The sequence below is a fragment of the Calonectris borealis genome, chromosome Z, assembly GCF_964195595.1.
Source record: "Calonectris borealis chromosome Z, bCalBor7.hap1.2, whole genome shotgun sequence".
Lineage (NCBI taxonomy): Eukaryota > Metazoa > Chordata > Aves > Procellariiformes > Procellariidae > Calonectris > Calonectris borealis.
In genome coordinates this window covers 87,401,216-87,422,208 of record NC_134352.1, presented here as the reverse complement: position 1 = coordinate 87,422,208, position 20,993 = coordinate 87,401,216, and the positions used below count along the sequence as shown (strand labels likewise).

Below are 20,993 nucleotides of genomic sequence, written 5' to 3'. Positions count from 1 at the left end.
TAACCTGTTCAATGGTTTTTGCAAGCTGCTGAAAACCTCTTTATGATCTCTATGTGGTTCATGCAGTATTTCTTGAACGCTTTTGTGCTGCTTACTTGTGTAAGATACAGCTTGGCTGTGGAGTTGAAGCAGATTGAGAAGATGATCTTCCCGCTTCCGATGTCCGTGTTGCCAGTTTCTGTTGTTAGCTTTGTGTTGTAAGCAGTGGATGCAAAGGTCAGCAAGACCAAAACTTTTATCCAGAGCTGTGATGCCCTCTTTCTCTAGCCACCTTCTATTTTTAGAGATGCCTGAATTGACCAAGCACCTTCTCCCCTCACTTAGGATTTTCTGTCTCCTGCTCTTGAGATCCACTGTGTTCTGAGCAGGGTGGGGCACCTCGCTGTGTGCGTCAGGCTGTAGTTCAGGAACTAGGCTTTGGTTTTTTTCAGGGGCTTGCTCTTGGAGCAGTATTTAACTCAAATAATTTTCTAGAAATAACCTTTTATTTTCATTTCTTCCTTTTAAAGTTGGCTGCATAACAGAGAGGGGCTCTTGTGGTCTTGTTCTGGGTCATGGGGTTGCCACTGCGGCTCAGCAGTCAGAGCGCTCATCCGAAGACTCTCTTCCTTCCAAAAGAGATGCTAGATTAGCCTGTTTGCCGGACTTTTCAAATGCCGTCAAAGTGAGCGAGGTCCTGGTTTTCGCAGCAGGCAAAAGGGTTGCGGTTAGACCCATCTCTGCTTGTCCATATTGTCTCCAGGCTGGTATGAAAGCACCGTTGAGCAGTCGGACGGCACCCGACAGGTGACAGGGCAACAGCGCGGGTCACGCCGCGTGCTGTGGAACCAGCACGCCCCCAAGCCGCAGCCCACCTGCAGCGGGCCCGCAGCACTAGCTAGTTGTCAGCTCTTTTGAACAAACACGGCCTTCTCTAAAATTGAGAAGGATGGGAAATAAGGGACGCTGGCAGCCGTTCTGCCCTTGGAAGGCCTCAGGAGGCAGTAGCCTGAACCAGGGAAGTCTCTGGGCGTGACAAAGTCAGACTGACTTTGCCAGGCCCGTTTTGAAGTAACTCTCTGAGGCGGGAGCAATGATACCTGATGTATAAACTTCATGCTGGATTTTTAGTTTTTAAATTTTGCCAGGTAACAACTTTTATTTAATTTTATGCATTCAGCTTCAGACTAATGCATGCTCAGGATTAGCATTCTCTGCTTAAACTGGGATTAGCTATCTAATGTCTGTGATCTGTTAGCCATTTGGGCAAGTACAATACAGTTTTGGTAATCAAGGTCAGAGTTGGGCACGTGTAAAAAGTTGATTCTTCCCACAAATTCTTGCAACTTCTGCATAGTTCTGAAAGTGCACAGCGATTATAAAAATAAATTTTGATTTAAGAAAAATGCTTTCTAGGTATTTGTAGTATATCAAAGTAGTTTTGTTGTGATTTGGAATTCTTGCTTCTGAGCGATACTCTATTTCAAAAAGAAATTTAAAGTTTCTTGTTTAATCACTAATAATCCAGGATTACAGAACATCCTGCTTTTTTTAAAAAATAGTAACAGGTCTGCTTTAATTAGAAAGGCTCTAATACAGATCAAGGCATTAGGCAAACTGGAATCCTCCCATCTCTCAGTGAAATTATGAGAGTGCTGGGAGAACCATTTAGATAATCAAAACTACCGAATGTTTCATTAAGGCATGCGCAGTCAGTCATAGTAGAATAAATGCTCAAAAGCCAAAATCATGAACTTTTGAGACCCAGCAGATGATTTTCTTTCCCAAAATAGTGTATGATCTAGTAGCGGATCCTGCAAATCTTCACCTGAATAGACCTGGTGAGGCTAATGATGTGAATAAAACTTTGAAAGGTGAGGACCTGCACAAGCAATCCACAAACAAAAGGCATCAAGGCTGTATTGCAGCATACAGAAGCAGTCAGATTCATTTCTCCTTTACTGACGGTTAAGGCTAAAATCACGAGGTGTTCTATGCAGCACCAGTTAGGTGATCACCAGTCCAGGTGATCTAGGTGGAGACAGCCTGGGGAAGAGTTGAAATAAACCGTACGGAATGAAAAGTAGGAAGATGTGATTTGCTTTTTTTGTGATTACTTTCTTGAAAAAAACGTAATGATAGCAGTAATGCCCCATTCATCTGTGAGACAAACCAATCATATGAAAAGTGGATGAAGAAAAATCATTCAATGTACTTTCGGTCCAATGTGATAAAATATTAATGGATAAAAAGGATTGGGTTTTTTGCTTAGTGAAGAATTCCAGTTTTCAAATCTCGTTTGATTGTATAAATCCAAAAGAGTTTTCTGCTCAGTAGGCCAAATTTTACGATTCTACTATGGCCATTTAGTCAACCAGATCTGTAATGCAGATCCGTTACGTTCCAGGGAACGTTTTCATCTCTGTGAAAGTGACAGTTTCAAGACTGAAGAAGTCAAAATGCTATTGCACACTATAATTGATTTGTGTGTGTGTGTGTGCAATTAGCTTAAGGTATTAATATAAAAAGTAGGTAGCTGCATCTAATGATTTTTTTTGAGTAATCTGAACCATCTGCCTCTAGATATTAAGGAGTTCACTCTTTAATCCAGATTATGGCTGACAAACTGGTTTTGGCATTCACGTTTCACTAGCATTGTGCCCTTGAAGAGCTGATGTGGCTGTAGAAACTCTCTTGCTTACAATTGTTGGCTTTGAAAACATTTTTGGTTTGGTTTGGCTTTCTTGTAGTTGTTTGCTTATAGCTCCTTTTTTCTTGAGAAGATGGCCTTTCTAATGAAAAGTATGTTGAGCAACCAGGTAAAGAATTTGGGACTTGGAGGTGGAGGGGAAGAAGGCAAAGAAGAAAGCACTCCTTCTGACCCAGCAGCAGCTGCAGGAATGACCAGAGAGGAGTATGAGGAATATCAAAAGCAAGTGGTTGAGGAGAAGTGAGTACCTGTTACCTTATTATCAGTATGGGGCTGATTCTTGGCAACTTTGTGCAGATAAAAATAACCCAAGAAAAAGCCAAACGTTCAGCTCTCTTCCCTTTTTTCAAAGCAGAAGAATCTTTGCTGAAGAGACTTTCCAAATTAAAAGTTCAGCAACTGGAAATGATAAAATGTTACATTCCCCCTCCCCCGCCCCCCCATCCTGCAACTCTCTCCTACACTTTCCTGCTGTCTCCACACCTTGAGACGCTGGATTCATTCCTAGTTGATGCTACTTTATCTATCAATTTTTTCCATAGGTGCAAAGCTGTTTGTAGTGCAGGAGTTAATTCTCAAATGTCTATGATTTGTTCTCCTAGAACTCCATGTGGAGTACACTTTCAATACAAAATCTTTTCTTTGTCCACATTTATTGTGGCAGATGTAAAAAAGTAATAAGTGCTATGTTAAATGGATGACATTTACCTACAGAAAAGTTTTAAGATAGTTATTTTTTGTAGTTGCATTTTCAGTTATTTTTTCTAAAATCTACTAAATAAAGGAGAACTTTTCAACTGATTAAATCTCCATTTTATTTTGTCTGTAATTATAATCTTTACCGCTTGCTGTGTTTAAATATCAAAACAGCAGAAAATAAAGGACTTAACATGTAGGAGTTCAAATCATGCATAATTATAAGTAAAAGAATTGACTTTTAAATCTCAAATGCATCTGTTCCTCTAATGGTCAATTACATAATGGTTGTGTAAATCCTTCATGTAAGATGATTATAGGTGAAAGGTTAATGACTGACGGAATTTGAGGTATCCAGGTCTGTATTTAGCAGCAAGCCATTTCTATCATAAAGCCTTGAATAGGTAACATTTGGTTTGGAATAAAATACAGAATGTTTTGCTATGCATTTTGTCAAGGGATATTTAAAAGAGAAAGAACCACCTGCTGCCAGGAGGATGCTTTATTGAGACTGAGAAGCAAAACGTGATTCCTGGGATAGGGAAAATGCTTGCAAAAATAATTATTTCTATCATGTTTTCAAGTGTGGCATGTGTCCGTTACATGCTGAACTGTATTGAGGAATCAGTGCAGGAGTACTTCTGAAAGTACAGTTTGGAACTACAATAGGAACATCTGAAGTACTTTCAAAGAGAAGAAATTGGCTCAGGACAGCGCACACTGGCGTGGTTATGTAAATCTGTGTCAGAAATCTTCGTCAGGGCAGAGCATCTCTTCCAGGGATGTCACCCAGCTTTCAGCTGTGCAAGAGTGGAGATCAGAGAAGCAGAAGTGCCTTGCTGGAGTCACATCAGGCAGAGTCTGGCCTCTGGTGCGTGACATCCTGGCTTTGGGTTCTTCTCAGGTTTTGGCTTTGGGGTTTTTTTTGTGACTAAACACACACAACCACACAGATTGCTGTTTCTCAGGAAAATGTGTAATACGCACGAGCAAACGGGTGGCTTGTGCTGGCAGTCTCCATGCTTCCAGCATGGCAAGAGTTTAAGCAAGAGGGGACCACCGGTTTGTGTGTACGTTCCCGGCTCTTGACTGTGATGCAACTACTCTTATACCTGTGCCCCATTCCTACAAAGCTTCCTGTTCCAGGGACTAATTAGATCCTCCAGAACAAAAAGGGGTAAGATTAGGCTGGACACTAGAGCCCAGGTGGCGGCGGGAGATTGGCTGAGTGAGTTTTGCCCGGTCTCCCCCGGTGCCAGGACAAGTGCAAAGCTCAAACCCCCTGAGCAGAAAATTCCCTCCTGCCCCTCAGCCTCCCAGGACCCGAAGGGATGTGCAGCAGCGCCGGGCGCGCCACCCGGCGGGGCGCGTCCCAGCACCAGCCGTGGCTGCTGACGGCTCCTCTGGAGAGGGAGTGGGCAACAGAGGAGGAAGGTTGAGAAAGAGAGGGAAAATATGCCAGAAGGGCTCAAAAAATCTCTTTCCAGTCTTCCTATCAATGACTGGCTGAAAGAAGTTTAAGATGGCTTCCAGCGAATGTGAACCTTTTTTTTTCTTTTTTTTGAGAGGGAGAGAGAGAAACCCAAAAACTCATTTGTGGAAGCAGAGGAAAAATAACATTTCATTTTGCAAGTAACTTTTATGTGACAAAATAGCTCTACTGGAACAAAATCAATTTTGCCTAAGAATTTCCATGACAATGCTTCTGGGGAAAAAAAATTAAAAGCGGGGGCGGAAGGTGAATGTTATCAAATGTTACCAATAATCTTTGAGGAGACACATTTTGCAAATAATTCATAAGTAATCTAACCAAAACTTGTGCTGAACAGTTCTTAAATATAATGAAAGCATTTTATAAAATCACAGATAAAAGAAGTACTTTTCCACATGGGGAAGCTGTGGAATTCATTGCCGTAGGATGTTCTGAAACAATAAATGGATGCAGAAAAGACCAGGAAAATTCATAGGTGGCAGAGGCCATCCAGGGCTATTAAAGACAATGATGTAGCACCAATTTCCAGCTCTAGTACCCTACACCACTGATTTTTGGAAGCTGGGCAGTTTTGATACAGGATGCTTATCCTCTTCTTAAATTCTCTCTCTAAGTGTCCACTACTGTCTACGACGATGGTACTCTGGGATAGGTCATCTTTTGGTGTGACCCAGAAAGACCATTCTGCCATTGTGTGTGTGTGTCCTTACGCTACGAGAATGTCACGTTTGGAGAACAGCATTGGGGGGCGGACGGGTCTCTAAGTGCCCCAGCGGAATAAGGAAGGAATAAACGTAACTTTTCTGTTCTGCTCATTGGAATTGTGCATTGTTACGGTGAGCAGTAACAGCTAGTACAGGTGCAGGCTCCAGACAAGTCGTATTGGCTTACCCTTTCATTCTTCACAGGACTCAAGGGAACTGTTCTGAGAACAAGCTCGGGGCATGGGAAGCCTTGCCCCTCCCCATAACTTGTTGGTACCACTCCTTTTGTGCCTTGGGCAAGTTACATAGCTCTGGGAATAGCTCCTGCATGGAGCTTCTTGCAGCCGGGCAACTGGCTCAGCGTACAAGACCGTATTTTATTAGTACCGTGAAGAAACAATTTTTCTGATTTCCAGGATGGAAAGAGATGCAGCGTTTGCACAGAAAAAAGCCGAGCGAGCCTGTCTGAGAGTTCATCTGAGAGAAAAGTACAGACTCCCTAAGGTAAGCCTGTAGGCTGTGATCTCACCTAGGTCGGTGGCCAGTTTTAAAACAAAGTGACTACCAACGCAGAGTTCTGAAAATGGCAAACGAAGTGGGATCCCCACTGCAGCTCGGCGCAGAAATGGAGGAGGCTGAAGCCATGGTTTTCCCTAGTGACTGCTTTTAGACCCTTTTTTCTCTGCTTAGTAGTTGAATCTAACGGAAGGATTCTTGCAGTCCCTCTCTATGCCGTCAGATCAGGTGACTAGGCAAGCTGAGTATCTGGTCTGTGTCTCACAGTTAGTATGCCGCCTTAGCAACATGCAACAGTTCTAAAAAAAGCTATAAGCAAATAAGAAAAGTCCCTGAAAACTCCTCTACAAGCTGTACGTTTGAGTTCTGCTAAACTTCTGAAGGCTCATTTTTACTATCATCTTCTTCCAAGAAGTGCAAGCAAACTGTCCATTCTTTTTTCCTTAGTGCTCCTCACACTGTGTCAAATATTCCCAGGAAAACCAAAATACGGACAACTTAAGCTTCAAGCAACAGAGAAATCTGGGGGTTTGTTAAAAACAGGCACCAGCTGCAGTAGCTTCTGGATCATGACAGAAAGCGTAGTTAGCTTTTAGGTTGATAGTATTTTCCTGACATAAAAACACATGGATGCAAAGAAAGATGGTTCTCTACTGTATGTAAAGTGTTAAGAGGGAAGACTTGTTCCCTCGTTTATTTTCTGATCGTCGTCTGTGTTTTCAGGGATTTAACTGCAGGACTCTTGTTTATCAAAGGTTTATCAAAGTACAGGCTTTAGCACTAAGCCTATACTAAACATCCACAGAGCTTGCCTATTTAAAAAAAAAAGTAAAAAAAAAAAAGGTTTTGAAACTTGAATATTCTGGAGCTTATTTCCTGTCGCAAGATGGTGGTGCTTCTGTAAAGAAGCAGCCTGGTATTTCTTCTAGGACTGTAGGCTGGAATTGAAGTGAACTAAGGGAGCGAGAGCCAGAGAAGGATTCTGCAAAGGAATCAGGGAAGATTAGCCCATAGCAGAAACGTTAAGTGAATTCTTTGCATTCATTTTAACTGCAGGATCACTATGAAGGTCCCTAGATAGGTTCCCCCTCTTTATGGGGGTGAATCAGGGGAATTTTCTCAGCTCAGTGTTGTCGGAGGAGGTTGTTGAACGGTGTACAGTACACCAGGGCCAGAGGGTATTTACCCAAGAATTCGAAAGGATTTCAAATTAGGAATTGCCAAACTTACTGAGGCATGTAGTCTGTCATTGAACCACAGAAGATGAGAAATGCGAAGGCATTTTCAAAAAAAGTCTTCAAGAGATACACAGGGAACAACAAACCAGTAACTGACTTCTGTAAGGGAAATGAAGGAAAACCACTCCCAATAGCTAGCAGATACATGGGCAAAAATGATAGGGTGGGAAGAAGAGAAATAAGACAGCCCAGCCTTTCAAATCTATTAGCATGCTCTGAAGGGATGACTAATCATAAGGGTGAAAACGATTAGTTTTAGGGTTTTTTTTTTTTTAAAAAAAAAAAAAGTTGGACAAATTCCTTTCCCAAACACTCTTTAAAGAAAACAAACTGTGGAAGGGTGTAGAGGAAGGTCTGTGAAGTACTGAATATTATTTTCCATTCATTTTGAAGAAGTGACTGAAGACTTGTTTGTGCAAATTAGTATCAGGGCCTTTACTGCTGTGCATTTTGGGGCTCCCTAAAATTTGAGATTCTGCACTGGGCCACAGAATTGAAAGGCTTTGTGTCTGTCCATGACTTTCCAGCACTTGGTTGTGGCGTGTGGGTGCGTCCCACTTGTGCTTTTCAGTCTTGTCCAGAGTGGGTTGCACCGTTAGCTCCAGTGCGGAGAAAGTAACTCAGGGTGCTGTGCTTGGAAAAGTTGTGTTACATTATTTGGTAAGCTTCTCCCCGGGGTAGGAGAGAGGTAATATGGGACAGGGTAGTCTGTGTACGGGTTTGGATCCTGCATCTGCTCTGAACTACTACTGCTGTGAAGATGTTAGTGTTTTTGAAGATTTTTATTTATGTCCCACAAGGAAGCATTTGGTGGGTCTTAGCAATTTGAGAGCTTGCTTGTATTACTAGTACTCACCTGCCAGCTCTGAGTCTTTACTGTTTATTTTCTGATCAGTACTTTCCAGTGCTTTTCTGATTAATTAAAATGGAGGAAGGTAAAGAATCCATCTCGTCTAAATTTAGCTGCTAAAAAATTTAGTACTTAACTCAAGCAAGTCGTTTAGGGACTCTGTCATCAATGGAAAGAGACCAGCACTTCTAGCCTCATCTCCAAACTTTCAAATAAGCGTTTAAGGTGGAGTTGGGTCACCCTCCCGTGGCGCGTGCCTCTCGCAGAGGGAGGCCGGGTTGCTACCTTAGAGCAGAGAGCTGAAGTCGGGTGAGATGTATTCCACGCCCAAGACCCTGGTTCTTCCAATGGTGTAGCTGGAATTAGCAGAACAACCTGATCTTTGATTCTGTGCTCACAAACTTGAGCTTGAATCTGAACTTAGTGTGGCCGTGGAGGGCCCTGGATTTCTGGATAGGGTCCCTGGTCGTTGCCAGCTGGATGCCCTCAACTGGAGAAATGTAGGAAAGATGTGCAGGAAGCTGCTGGTGAGGGACAAAGGAACGGGAGAGATCAGAGTGTGATCTCAGTCTTACTGATGGGAGAGTGAGCAGACGGGGATTTTGGTGGCCTTGCAACTTTTGACCTGGTTCACCAGGCACTGTAGAGCCCCACACTGATGAAATGAATGCACCAGAAGGCACTAAAGTCTCCTGGAGAGCAAGAAACTCCAAGTTGGAGGATTGCCTTTGCTTGAATCAATGCTGTCTTAAGCAGAGTTATACATAGTTCCCAGAGATCTACCTAGTTCCAGAGATTGTGTAACATGGTTTAGACCCTTCTGAGAAGAGAGCAGGATGTTTGTTTCTTGGACTTACTGAATTATTCTACTATGTATGCGCATAACATTTCTTGATTCCATGTTCTGTTCTCTCATGTTTCTTTGCTTTAGCCTAACGTGCTGTGTTACTCTGCACTATTTGCACCATGACACAAGTTCTCCAGATGCTGTCGTTGGCTTGGTAGATTTGCCGGGAAAGGGGGAAAGTTTAAGAGCTGCTTCCTTCCACCCTGACACGGACAAGTAGGCCATGTGTTCCTATAGCCTGTGAGAGCAATGAGCGCCTTCCCTCTGCTAAAACCTGGGTTGCATCCATCCCTGAATTTGAGGCTGTACGCAGGCAGTGAAAAAAGCTTATTTCTGGAAAGTCTTTGGAGACTCGGGTTTGCGTAGGCTCCTTATTCGTAGATTGTTAAAAGGTCATGTGAGTTCTCCCGGGAATAACTAATCTTAGAATGGTGGTGGTTTACATGCTATCAAACTGCTCTTAGCCTGGTCACTCCTTCATTGCTTGTAAAAGATTTCTAAAGGGATTTATTTTTCCAGCTTCATTAAGATGTCCTTCACATACAGTTATGTCAAGCATGACTTCAGTGACTTGCTGAAAATTTATCATTTGAGCAAATCCCTCCTGGAAATAATGGCCATTATCTGGAGTTCTCCAGCTGCTTTTCCCTTTGCAGACAGCGTTACGACTGTCCGATCTGTGCTCTCTCCGTGTTTTTTGTTCTGCCTTTTGTGGTGAGCAGAGCTCGGGGCTTGCTGGTTCATCAGTCACATGAAGATATGGACTTCTTTGTGTTTTGGTGGCCTTTTTCGTATCACCCAGCTTCCAAATAGCATGAACTGAGATATGTTTAACTAAAGGCCTGGGTCCCTGCTCGGTGGAGCAGAACTACAAAGGCATTCAGGTGCTGGACTCCAAGAGATTTCAAGGAAATTAAGAGCCTATATGCCCCAGTGAGTGTGAGCCCAGGTAGATAGAAGTCTGATTATTATATCAGTGTAACTAGAATATTCTAGCAGTACATGGCTCGCATTTCCCAGCCCCTTCTATCCTGGGATGATGGCCCTAGTCAAGGTTGAGAACTATCCATACCACTTTTTAGCCTATATTAATTAAGCAGCAGTAATGAAATTAACTATCAACAGGGAGTTCAACACACTCAAAATATGCTCAGCTAACAAATGAATAATGCCCCAGGGTACTTCATTCATAATTGCGTAGGGTTCCTGTCACAGAGATTACCTAACAGCAGGAAACCAAGAGCCGACCTGAGGCGTGCAGGCACCTACCTTGTGAGGACCCAACTCAAGGAAAAGTTGAGGGGAAAAGTCTTCCCAGGAGCTGTCAAGTCTTGTGATTGTAGCTTTGTGAAAGCTAAAAGGGATTGTCCGAGTCTGAAATACCTATCACATCTTCTAGCACTTCTTCTACAGGAGGAATGTGTTATACTGAAGTGAGGCAGAAAAATGCAAGGTTGCACAGCGGCACGGATAGGCCGTCGTCTGAAGGCTGCCCTTATCCTGACGTAGGCTATGTCCTTCACTGGCCATCAATTACCTGAAAACTTTCTGCCGTTGTTATCTGCTCAGCATTCACCTGAATACTGGTTCTAGTTGGGTGAAATAAGTTGTGCTATAAAAGCCAGTCCGTGGCCCAAAGTTACCAATGGAGTAGTTGAAGATGAGGAGAAGAGCTTTGCAAACATTTATTTTTATTGTACTATTTTGCGGGGTTTAAAAAGAGCCACTTCTTCTCTCAGATTTTTTTGGGAAGGTGCTCATAATATTTTTAATGAAAAGTTTATAACAAGTCTGTTTAAAAGAACCCCGCTGCTTTGAAAAAAAATTTCCAATAGTGACTGTAAAAAAAAAAAAAAAAAAAAAAGAAATTATAACTATTATTCTAAAATAGTTGGAGCTTTTTGATGTTGTCAAAATTTTGATGTGCTAAAATATCACACTGATGTTTTTCTACAGAAACAGGTTTTTGTGTGTAAAGTTTCTATCAAACCTAACTAGCAATATTAGACCTCCTCACGCAAATGATTTGTTCTTGCTTTTTTGAACTGAGTGGGAAGGATTTAACCTGGCCAAAGGTATTAAAGATACCAAAGATGTTTGCATCCTTTCTTATCCTTGATCTGGAAGGAATTTGGGAAAATAACTGGAAGTGTTGGTCAAGATTTCGTAGCTATTTGGTTTCTGGGGCTTTGTGTTTGCTGTCCAAACTTACCTCATTAAAGACTGTCTGTGTTTCAGTGCAACTTAGGTCAATGGCATTCAGTTGAAAAGTATTTCCTTCACATTAAGATGATCTACCCTGTTTTCTTGTACCTAATTTGCAAAATATATTATGCTGGTTGAGGTGGGGCTTTGAGACTGGGACCAAGAGCCTAATGCAACTCTTGAATTGAAGCAGAAATCCTAGGCTGACTAAAGATCAACGGAAGTTTCACTATGGAAAATGCTTCTGTCATGTTCACTAACAAGAGGGACCCTGAGGGCGGTTCAAGCAGGGTGATGGCATTGCTCAAATTCATCAAGCCTTGGTCTGAAAACGACATTTATCAGGTTTCCTGTCCTAGCTCTCTGGAGTCTCGCCCACAGATACCAAATTCAAGAGTTCACCAATAAACTGGGCTTTCCCAGCAGATTATTTAAATCCATCACACATTCCCACGATCTTCAAGGGCTGATCTTTGATTTCATAGCCACCTCTACACACATCATCTCTGCTACCTTCTCCCACAATGCTGAACCTTTCGAGATAGCTCCCCCAGTTACCGCTTTTCATTCTCCTCCAAGTAAATTAATGAATTAATAGGGGGTTCATTCAATCACTTCTGCCTACATCCAGATCTGTGGGGACGCTTATGTTGTTTGGCTGTCTGTGAGCAGTGGGCTTAATGGTTCCACTTGTTCCCTTTCCTGTCAGGGGCTTTTGGTGGTGTTCCTGGGCCGAGGTTGGTGCAATCCCTCCAGCTTGACAGGGAGGAACCAGGTGTGAAGGGTTCCCTGGGGAGGATGCATTTTAAGAAGGTCTACCCTTTGCCAGTGAAGGGTTTTTTGTACAGTTTCCTCAGTGCTCTGTGTGTCTCGTGCTGAATCTAAACTCCTAACTGAGTCCGTGCGGGGGCATGCTCTCCGGTGCCGGAGTGCCATCACCTCTGTCGTGACAGTCCCTAACAGAGTTTTGGTCTGAGCCAGCTAGCCCCTTAGATTCCATTAGCTGGCGTGACTTGGGAGCAAAGGCAAATATGACTAAGGAACTCTAAAACCTATCTCAGAACCTGCAAGCAATAGAATTGAATATTTGTGCATTTTCTGTGGCAAGCACAACTAAACACTAAAACATTTGCAATCATCTCTGCTGAACTCTTTGAAGAATTTCCCACTGAAACGTCAGAAATGCCAGAAGGAGAGGACCCAGCAGTCAAGCAATTAAAAATTAACAGAGCCACCTAGGCTCAGAAAGCGATTATGTAATGTAAACACAAATTGTAAAGCACGTATTTTTTCTACAGTGTTAGTTTGATGCTGTTTCTAACCCTGGGCCGCCAAGGGCCCTCTAGTGCCGTGTTCGTAAAATTGCACCACTCTGAATCATCTGCTTGAACCCTGAAGGCAAATTACAATTTGGATGGAAAGTGAATCAACCTTGTGACTAAGATAAAATTATACCATCTGTATTTAACCAGTCTGGCAGGCCTCATTCATAATCAGGGATGAAAAATGTATTTTTCTCTAACTTTGAAAACATGGTTTTTGCAACCAAAACGTTGCTAACTGATTTTCCAAGAAAGAGAAGTACTGTCTTAAAAAAGTATGGCAGAGCGTTTTGAGACAGGTACTGGGGGGGAGGAAAGCAAGGCAAAAAATGCTGTGGAGAAACCTCAATTAAGCTACTTCTACTTGCCCTTCAAATGTGTCGGTGTTGAACAGAGCTTTTGTAAGCAAATTTGAAGCGAATACAGTTCTATGTAACAACTCATTTCAGATCAACAAACTCTCTGTGAGGGCATTTGACTTTTAAAATTATCTGAAGGCACAGTTTGTCATCTTCAAAAGTGAAGGTGTATTGCTACACCTATGGCTTCTCCTTCAAAGGGAGAGTGTCATTAGCCCGTGAGTCCTTCACAGATGGTTATCGAGGTCGCACGCTTACTTGTACTTGAACTTTGATCTCTTTGTCACTCCCTAGAGGTGTTGCTGCTATGGCTGCAGGTCCCTCTGTAGAAACGCGCGTTTCTGCACCGCGTAGTCTGGCGTTTCCAGGCGTTACCAAACCTGCGCATCTCCTACAAACTGCACAGATCATCTGCAATGCATCCTGAATCAAAGGTGCTGAGCTCTTTCAGCTCAGCAGCGCGGTCCCCGCTGAAACAGAAAGGCTGTGTGCATTGCCTGCGCACAGCACGAGGCCGGCGCGACCACGGGGCCCGGTGTCAGTGCAGGATCCGCGTCCTGTGCGCGAGGTTGGTATCTGTTCCTGCGGTAGATGTGCTAGGGAGTTGCTGGCACTCGCTCACAGCTATAGCCTGGCATCAAAAAGACTGGAGAAATGCACCATGTCTTCAGATCCTCTCCAGACAGAATATCCATCTGGAAGGGAAAGGGATACGCCTGGAGAAACACGGATATATGCTAGCTCTGTGCGTGACCAGTGTCATATGTAGGGGTAGAAGGGGCGAGGGCAGATTATCCACTGTGCTCTTCTGTTTTCATAAGTTGCAATATGCCATTTGTTCTGGGCTGTGGGTGCTCAGCGTAGTGACAAGAAAGAGGAAAACATATCCTGAGGGCGAGTTTAATTACAGAAAGATTAATTATGCAAAAAAAATGAAGAACAAGATTTTAAGTGGTTGATTGGATTGTAGGTCTAAATCTCTAAACACCAGCATTTTAATTAGCAGCTGAGTAGTAAAATATCATTAGGCTTTGTTTTCCTTTTGGAGGCCTGCGCTGAGCCAGCCACCGGACAGCAGTGCCCCACGGCCCCACCACACCTGTGAGGCCCCAGCTTTAAATCCCAAGAAGGGCTAGTTCCAAAGGCGGCAGGACACTTGTGCCCGGCTCTCAACTAAAAGTCAGTGGAGCTGGGTGTCTCCCTGCGATTTTGAGTGTCTCCCATCCGTAGTGCTTTTTTCAGTTCTGAGATGGGGTCCAAGCCTCCGCAGCCACCCGTGGCTGACCTCTGACGAGCGCACCCAAGAGCATGCAATGGTGATCTGCCCCATCTCCAGCAGGATCTTGACTTTGGAATACACCAAGAGGTCTTTGGGGCCAAATTTCAGTAATAACAGTAGAAGACTTGCCTCCAAGGTACGACAGGAGCTCTAAGCCAGCAAAGAAGATATTAAGCATGTACTTAGCTTTGCTGATCTGCGGTGGTTGCAAGTAAATTTTGCAGGATATGCTTTTCTGCATTTGTGTCTACCTATATAGCACTTCTTGGTTGAAGGTCTGCTTTCTTTTCATCAGCCCTTATGAAAGCATATGTTATATCAGGAAGAAAATGAAATTATTACGTGCATGCTATATGTCCCTGAAAAAAAATCAATTCTATGGTACAACATTATGGCAGCAAAATGCTCTCCGACCTGTGATAATGCATTAATTATTTTGAAAAATGAAAGTCATTTCAGGTAGCTTAGTATGGGATAGAAGCCCTGAATATTACCAGTATCAATCACTAGCACACATTGTAAATGAAAGCATGAAATTCAGGACTAAGCAGGGCCCCCTTTTCAGTGCAAAATCTAAAGCTCCATGCTATCTGGGCCAGATTTATAAGAGAAAGCAGTCCCTTAATGAACCTAATCCTATTAACAGAATTGTCAACTTAGGTTTGTCATCAGAAAGATGTTTTTAGCCATGAGACATTTGATCTATGGACAACTTTTTCATCTTCGGAGTATTTAATGCATGACCTCCACACAAAACATTTTTAAAAAATTATATAAATAAATAAAATTGCATAAATAAATATTTTAATTTTAAAAAAACCACAACAAACTCTTTTACTCACTTACTGCCTTTTCCCTGAACTGAGATCCAGTAATCAATTAACTTCTGCAAGGTCTAAACACAGGAGCTTGAGGTGATGGTGCCTGTGATGCAGCAGAGGAACATCTGACCACAGGGCCGTCCAGCCTGTCCAAAGACCTTGTCTGCAGCATGGCAACCTCTCCCCACGGGCCCCACCGCCCCTTTCACATCACTGATCTGCACATATATCCGCCATGCCACCTCAAATGTCTGTCAGAGTATTGTCACATCAGTGCCGTTCTTCTGTCCAAGTGCTGGGGGTTGTGTTGCGATAGATGCATTTCTAGCACCTCAGGAAGGGGCTAAGTCATCTGCTCCAAGCAGGTGGATCCCTTCCCCTAGTCAAAGCACGTCTGTGGGCACTGCTCTACAAGATTCTCAGTTACTGAACAGCAGGATGGTTTTCGTTCACTAATGTTTAGAGGGAAAGAGTATTCAGATGCAATCAGGTGTCTTTTCAATAACAAGTGCTGCTAAAGACATTAAAAAGGAAAGCTTCTCGCCATGAAAGGGACATGTAGTCATGTAATCTCAAACAGCTCTTGCTCTGTTGTGCTGTGATGGGAATATTGTTAAGACTTCATTTAATGAATAGTGCCATTCCAGAACGAAAGGCTTTTCTTACTTGTATGCAGCCATTACATAAGCTCCAGCTATGCACGGGGGATGCATATTGACCAGGCAGAAAGAGAAACTTGTCTCAGGAGAAGCTCTTCAGTGCATACGGACTTTAGATAAGTATCTGAAAACAAGTATTTGCTAAGCTTGAAGAATTCTTTTGCTGATCTAAATGTTTTCTGAATAGGCCAGAGTGAAACAGCTGTGGATCCACTGCGGAAAAATGGAGTCACAATGCGGATGTCAGGAGGCAGCTCCCTGAGAAGGTCCAGGCTGGGGCGATGGGGCACCCCAGCACAAGCAGTGCCCTCACCCACAAGCACAGTCCCGCAGGCTCTGAACGCAGCGGGCAGAGCTGGGGCGGGCAGCAGGGTCCGGCGACAGCCCAGTGACCGTCAGGGAAGGCAAAGCATGGTCCGTCCTGGAAAACCAGTCAACAAGCCGTGCGCAGCAGGGGACCGCCTTGGCTCAGGCACAGCTATGACAGAGCTTAGGGCAGGACTGGGGGCCTGACCTGAGCTGAAATGGGGTTTCTGGGCCCCAGGGCTGGGGGGGTTCTCGCTGAAGCCAATTTGGGCGATGACATGACGGTACCTATGGGGCCCTGAGAGCTGGGGAGTCAAGCAGCCTCCGCACACCTTCCCTGCGCTCCAAACTGTGATCCCTGTGTGGGGATGGCACAAGAGGGTGTTTGCGGGGGAGAAGGCTGGCGGTTCCAACTTGTGGCTCCTCGTACCTACTTGTGAGGCGCCTGCAGCCCTTGGATGGCATAGGTCAGTATGGGGCTGCTGTATTGCTTACCAAAAATCCCACTTGCAGGTCAAGGCAAGATGAACTCTGATTTTGTATGTAACTGGTGCGTTGTAGGTGATGAATCACAGGATCAGGTCTGGATTCACCTACCTAAGGATCTCTGCGCATAGGCATAGGTAAATTTTATGACAGGATAAGTTAGACATAAAGAAGGCAGTACATCACACAGTGATGCTGGAAAACAGTTTGGCTCCCCTGTGGATTAGTCTGTGAGCTTTAATCTCTTTTGTTTACAATCAGACTTCATATAAACAGATGTTTAGACTGTCTGTTTTCTGCTTACACCTGTGTATCATGTATGTATAAAGAACTCTGTGTTATATTGCACCTCTAACAAAATGGATCTGAGTCTGACTACATCAGATGCGTAACCAGGGTCAAAGCATATTACCAGGCACTAGGACTCTATCGCCTGTGCTGTTCAATTGTCAGAATAGCGTCTGACCCAGTTTTGGCCTGGGCACTCTCCCAAGCAGTTCCCAGGGCCAGTTTGGGAGTTGGGATAGGCATTCCCAATAGGCAGTTAGATGGGACCACCCTGTTTGGTAGGGTGAGAGAGTTCAATAGCATCGCAGTGGGTTGTTCCAGGCCAGCTGGCCTTGGGGCAAGACACCAGTGCCAGGCATATTTAATTTACTAGAATAGATGTTGCTTCTGTGTTCTCAGAGATCCTAAAGGGGTGGCTGAACACTTGCAGAGACCTGGAGACTATGGGGATTCAAGTCATCAGGAGAGAGGCCATCCAGGGCAGTGCAGGTTTGCCAGGGTCCAGGGGGGCTTTCTGTGTGACTTTGTTAGAGCCCATGGCCCCAGTGGTCCTGACCATGAGGTCTGCCTATTTTGGGTGCTCTCTGTAGTCCAAGCTGAGTGTATTCTGATGCAGGGTAGTGCCTCTATCATTGTCAGAGCCATGTCTGGCCTTGGGCAATTAACAGTCCCCACATGTGTGCATGCTGGGGCAGCGGGGATCTGCACACTCTGCTCGCACTCTGATTGCAAGCTGCTGTCTGACACTAACAGACACGATGCATTTCCAGCACCACATTTCTGCTCCTGGCTTTCAGAAGCGCGTGCTTGGATCTGCAGGCTTACTGTGTGTTTGGACACTCGCAGCATTAGCCTGACTTTAAGACCATCCTGTGGGAAAATCTTCTGGCCTCTCCTTGTGAGAAAACAAGCTTTAACTCATTTCCACCAGACTTTAAAAAAAAGCCAACAGGTTTTTTGCTTATGTTACATTTCCATTTCAAACCAAAGTAACAGAACCAGATCTGTCAAATTTTAGAAGAAAGAAAAGAGGCCATACACACCGTAGGTGCTTCTCGGCTTGTTGTTGAGCAGCCCTACCCTGTTGAAGCTCATACTAGGTCTATTCAAGGACAGGCTAAATGCCAAGGGGGTAGAGGCAGGTGGCTTGGGCAGAATTGTACTGCTTTAGACTACATCTGAATGCGTTCTTCTTTGGTCAGAGAACACTTTGAACCCCCAAATTGTGTTGTGCAGCACATCTCAGACTTCAGTAGGACAGGGGGCTTTGGTGCAAGAATGTGCCAAACAATTGTTCACATCACCAAAGTGGCCTTTGTGTGCGCTGTATGGGCATCTCCTCACATAATATACAGTAGTGTGCAGTGATGTCTTAAATTATAACCAGTTCTAAAGCAAAGAACATGTGTGATTGTCTGCTTAGGGGGACTTTTTCAGTCATTAACCCAGTATCTGTCTTTATCATCCTCTACTGCTACTTGGAAGAATTTCAAAAGGGCTAACTCCTCCGATAGCCAGCGCTTGCTGATTAAAAGCTTAACGCATTTTTTCCTGCTACGCAATCAATAAAGAATACTTCTGCCAATTGGGATATTGTTTCTAGCTCCCACAGATCTGACAGCAGCAACCCTTACCCAAAGGGTCAAGAGACGTCCTCACCCATTTTAGCGACATAGTAGTAACGATCATGATACACCTCTCCATATCTTCATATGAGATATGGAGAGAAACCAGGTTAAAGGGAAGTACAGTTATTGCAAACATAAAGCTGTGCAAATATATGTAACAGTAAATAGTGGTTATGCAGGCAAGCATCCCAGTCTGCCCGTCCTTGCTAAGGCCTGAAACTACACAGACATTGCTCATATACGTCCTTCCATTCATTCTTGCATTCATTCATTCATGCAAACCCAAGACCCCTCTCACTCTCAAAAACACCTCCTGCTGACAGCATTGCTGCTTATTCATATCAGGCCTTTGCTGCTGTCATGCTTCATTTTGGAGAAGTAATGAGGCATTAATGCTTATCTTTGATGTGTGAACTGTGTCAAAATATCCTGTTCTTCTGAGCTCTGGATCCATCAGAATCCACCACAAAATGTGAACAAAATCGCCATTGTTTGAAAAATTGACATAGCCCCACTGATAGAGCGTTTCAGCGGGCAGGCAGGAAGCAAGTGTGTGTAGCGCTTACTGCATCTCAGCCCTTTTAATTGCTTAACCAGTTCCTTCTCTTGTCTCCTTTTGCTTTCTCAGACTCACACCCAACCTCCATCCTCTCTTTTGTTGTCTAAGTCCTCCTATTACCCCGCTTACCAGCACTGCAACACTGCTCTGATTATGTGCCAGGCAGCCCCTGCTCTTCATTCACAACTCAGAGATGCCAACCAAAGACCTAGATATAGTTTAGACATGGTTTGGGGAAGATGGAGACCTTTTTTTCCAGTAATTCTTTCTGAAGTTTAATCTTTCTTCAGGAAGGCTTCAATTTAGGGCTGATGTCTAAAAATGCCCACCACCAAATGAATAGGGGAATGGTAGCCACACAGTTTTCCTAAAGCTATTGCTTCGTCGACCAAATCGCACAACAGATGACAGCCTAGGCAGTATATTGCAGCATGTCTTTGGTGGGTACAAATAACTTGTGGTGGATTTCCTGCAGCATCAGCATGTTACCACAGTTAACACATACGGCACGGATTTCTAAGTGGCAAGTGACACTGAGGGCTTCAGTTTTGACATTACTGAAACCCTTCAAAGAAACACACTTGACACTGTGTGAAAAATCTTAGCACTTGTATGGGGGCTGATTGAGCCTCTAAAAACTTTGGCTGAAAAATCTGTGTATATGTTCCCGTTCTCCCTAAAACAAACAAACAAAAAAGAGACTCATCGGTAGATCCTGGGATAGCAGAAATACTCTCATGTACTGTGTTTATTTTCTGCTTTTTGTGTCAGAGTGAATTGGATGAGAATCAAATACATATGGCTGGAGATGATGTGGGTTTGCCAGAAGACCTTCAGAAGATGGTGGCAGAAGATCAGGTGGAGGAAGAGGACAAGGACTCTATCCTGGGACAGCTGCAGAACATCCAGAATATGGACATGGATGCGATCAAAGAAAAGGCACAAGCCACCTTCACCGAGATGAAACAGGCTGCTGAGCAGAAATGTTCTGTGATGTAGAAGACACCACTATCCAAGGGTTGTGAATTCAGTCTTGTCTCACAGGGGCTACAGAGTGAGGGCAGGCAGAGGAATGCACTTAGCTCTATAGCATTAAATGTAAATATAGAAAAGTGGGTGAGAGAGAGACTTTAAAACCCCAAAGGGGATCAAAACTTATGTGCTGTGACTGCTTAGTGCGAAGTTAGAGCTGATCCTCATTTTTTAACATAACATTTTTCCCCATGGAAAAAAAAGGCTTTAAAAAAGCTAATATTGGGGAAAAAATGTGCCTTTTCCCGTTTTTTCAAAGTAATCAAAATGCTATTACATGTGTATTTTCTAGCAAAATTGTGCTTCTGATGCATAGCATATAGGTAACCACTCATTTAATACTGCTTTCAGAAAAAAATGCATATATTTGTAATAAAAACATGTCTGTTTCAAACATTTTGAAACAAACCCAGTATTCAAATGTTGACATTTTCTGCAAAAACTTAAAAAAAAAAGGTTTTGACCATCTCTGTACTGAATATAGCAAAAGGCCAAAACTGAAGCATATAACTCTACAGCTTGGGACCAAAATGTCATCGTATAGAGAACTGAGTGAGGACTTGTAGGAAACCAAGGCTTGGTAGCTATCGGCGAACCATGGTCAGTTAGCAGTGCAGACTGCTCCAGCTGCTTTAATTTCACAGCCTCTTGGTCTTCAAATGCAGTTCAAACGGCAAGTGACAGCAGCGGCCCTCTGCTTGGCTGCTGTGTGTGCCAAATTCTGGGGCTTGGGGTACCAGCAAATAACTGGTACAGACTAAAATGAGCTCACCACATTTATTCTAGGAGTTAGCTCCATGCAAGGCTAAACCTTCTATCTGGCCCACCTGGAAGATTACGCTGGGGTAGGGCACCTAAACCCTGAGAAAAAGCATGGCTTTCACGAGTGCTAAATCTTACTGAGTCTGTGGGACACACAGGATCCAGTCCAATGGTTTTAGATTCAGGACCAAGCAAGATTTTCTTTGCTGTTGTTCAGAGTTTTTTTCTGGGGAAAACCTAAGTAGGTGCTGGCCC

The 20,993-nt window shown here is 43.7% G+C and overlaps 1 protein-coding gene across 1 annotated transcript; it reads left to right on the top strand.

The window, feature by feature from the left end:
* The first annotated feature begins 1,795 nt into the window (after window positions 1-1,795).
* LOC142075196 (complexin-4) lies at window positions 1,796-20,223 on the top strand. Its single transcript, XM_075136252.1, has 3 exons — window positions 1,796-2,929; window positions 5,998-6,085; window positions 19,716-20,223. Exons 1-3 carry the CDS (start codon window positions 2,763-2,765, stop codon window positions 19,941-19,943), a joined length of 483 nt encoding a protein of 160 aa, XP_074992353.1. The 5' UTR covers window positions 1,796-2,762; the 3' UTR covers window positions 19,944-20,223.
* Window positions 20,224-20,993: the final 770 nt, after the last annotated feature.

Excerpts from the sequence above, each read along its gene's own strand:
- LOC142075196 (XM_075136252.1), top strand. The coding sequence starts at position 2,763 with ATGGCCTTTCTAATGAAAAGTATGTTGAGCAACCAGGTAAAGAATTTG. Across the intron at positions 2,930-5,997 it reads AAGCAAGTGGTTGAGGAGAA|GATGGAAAGAGATGCAGCGT; the intron begins GTGAGTACCTGT and ends TCTGATTTCCAG. Across the intron at positions 6,086-19,715 it reads AAAAGTACAGACTCCCTAAG|AGTGAATTGGATGAGAATCA; the intron begins GTAAGCCTGTAG and ends TTTTTGTGTCAG.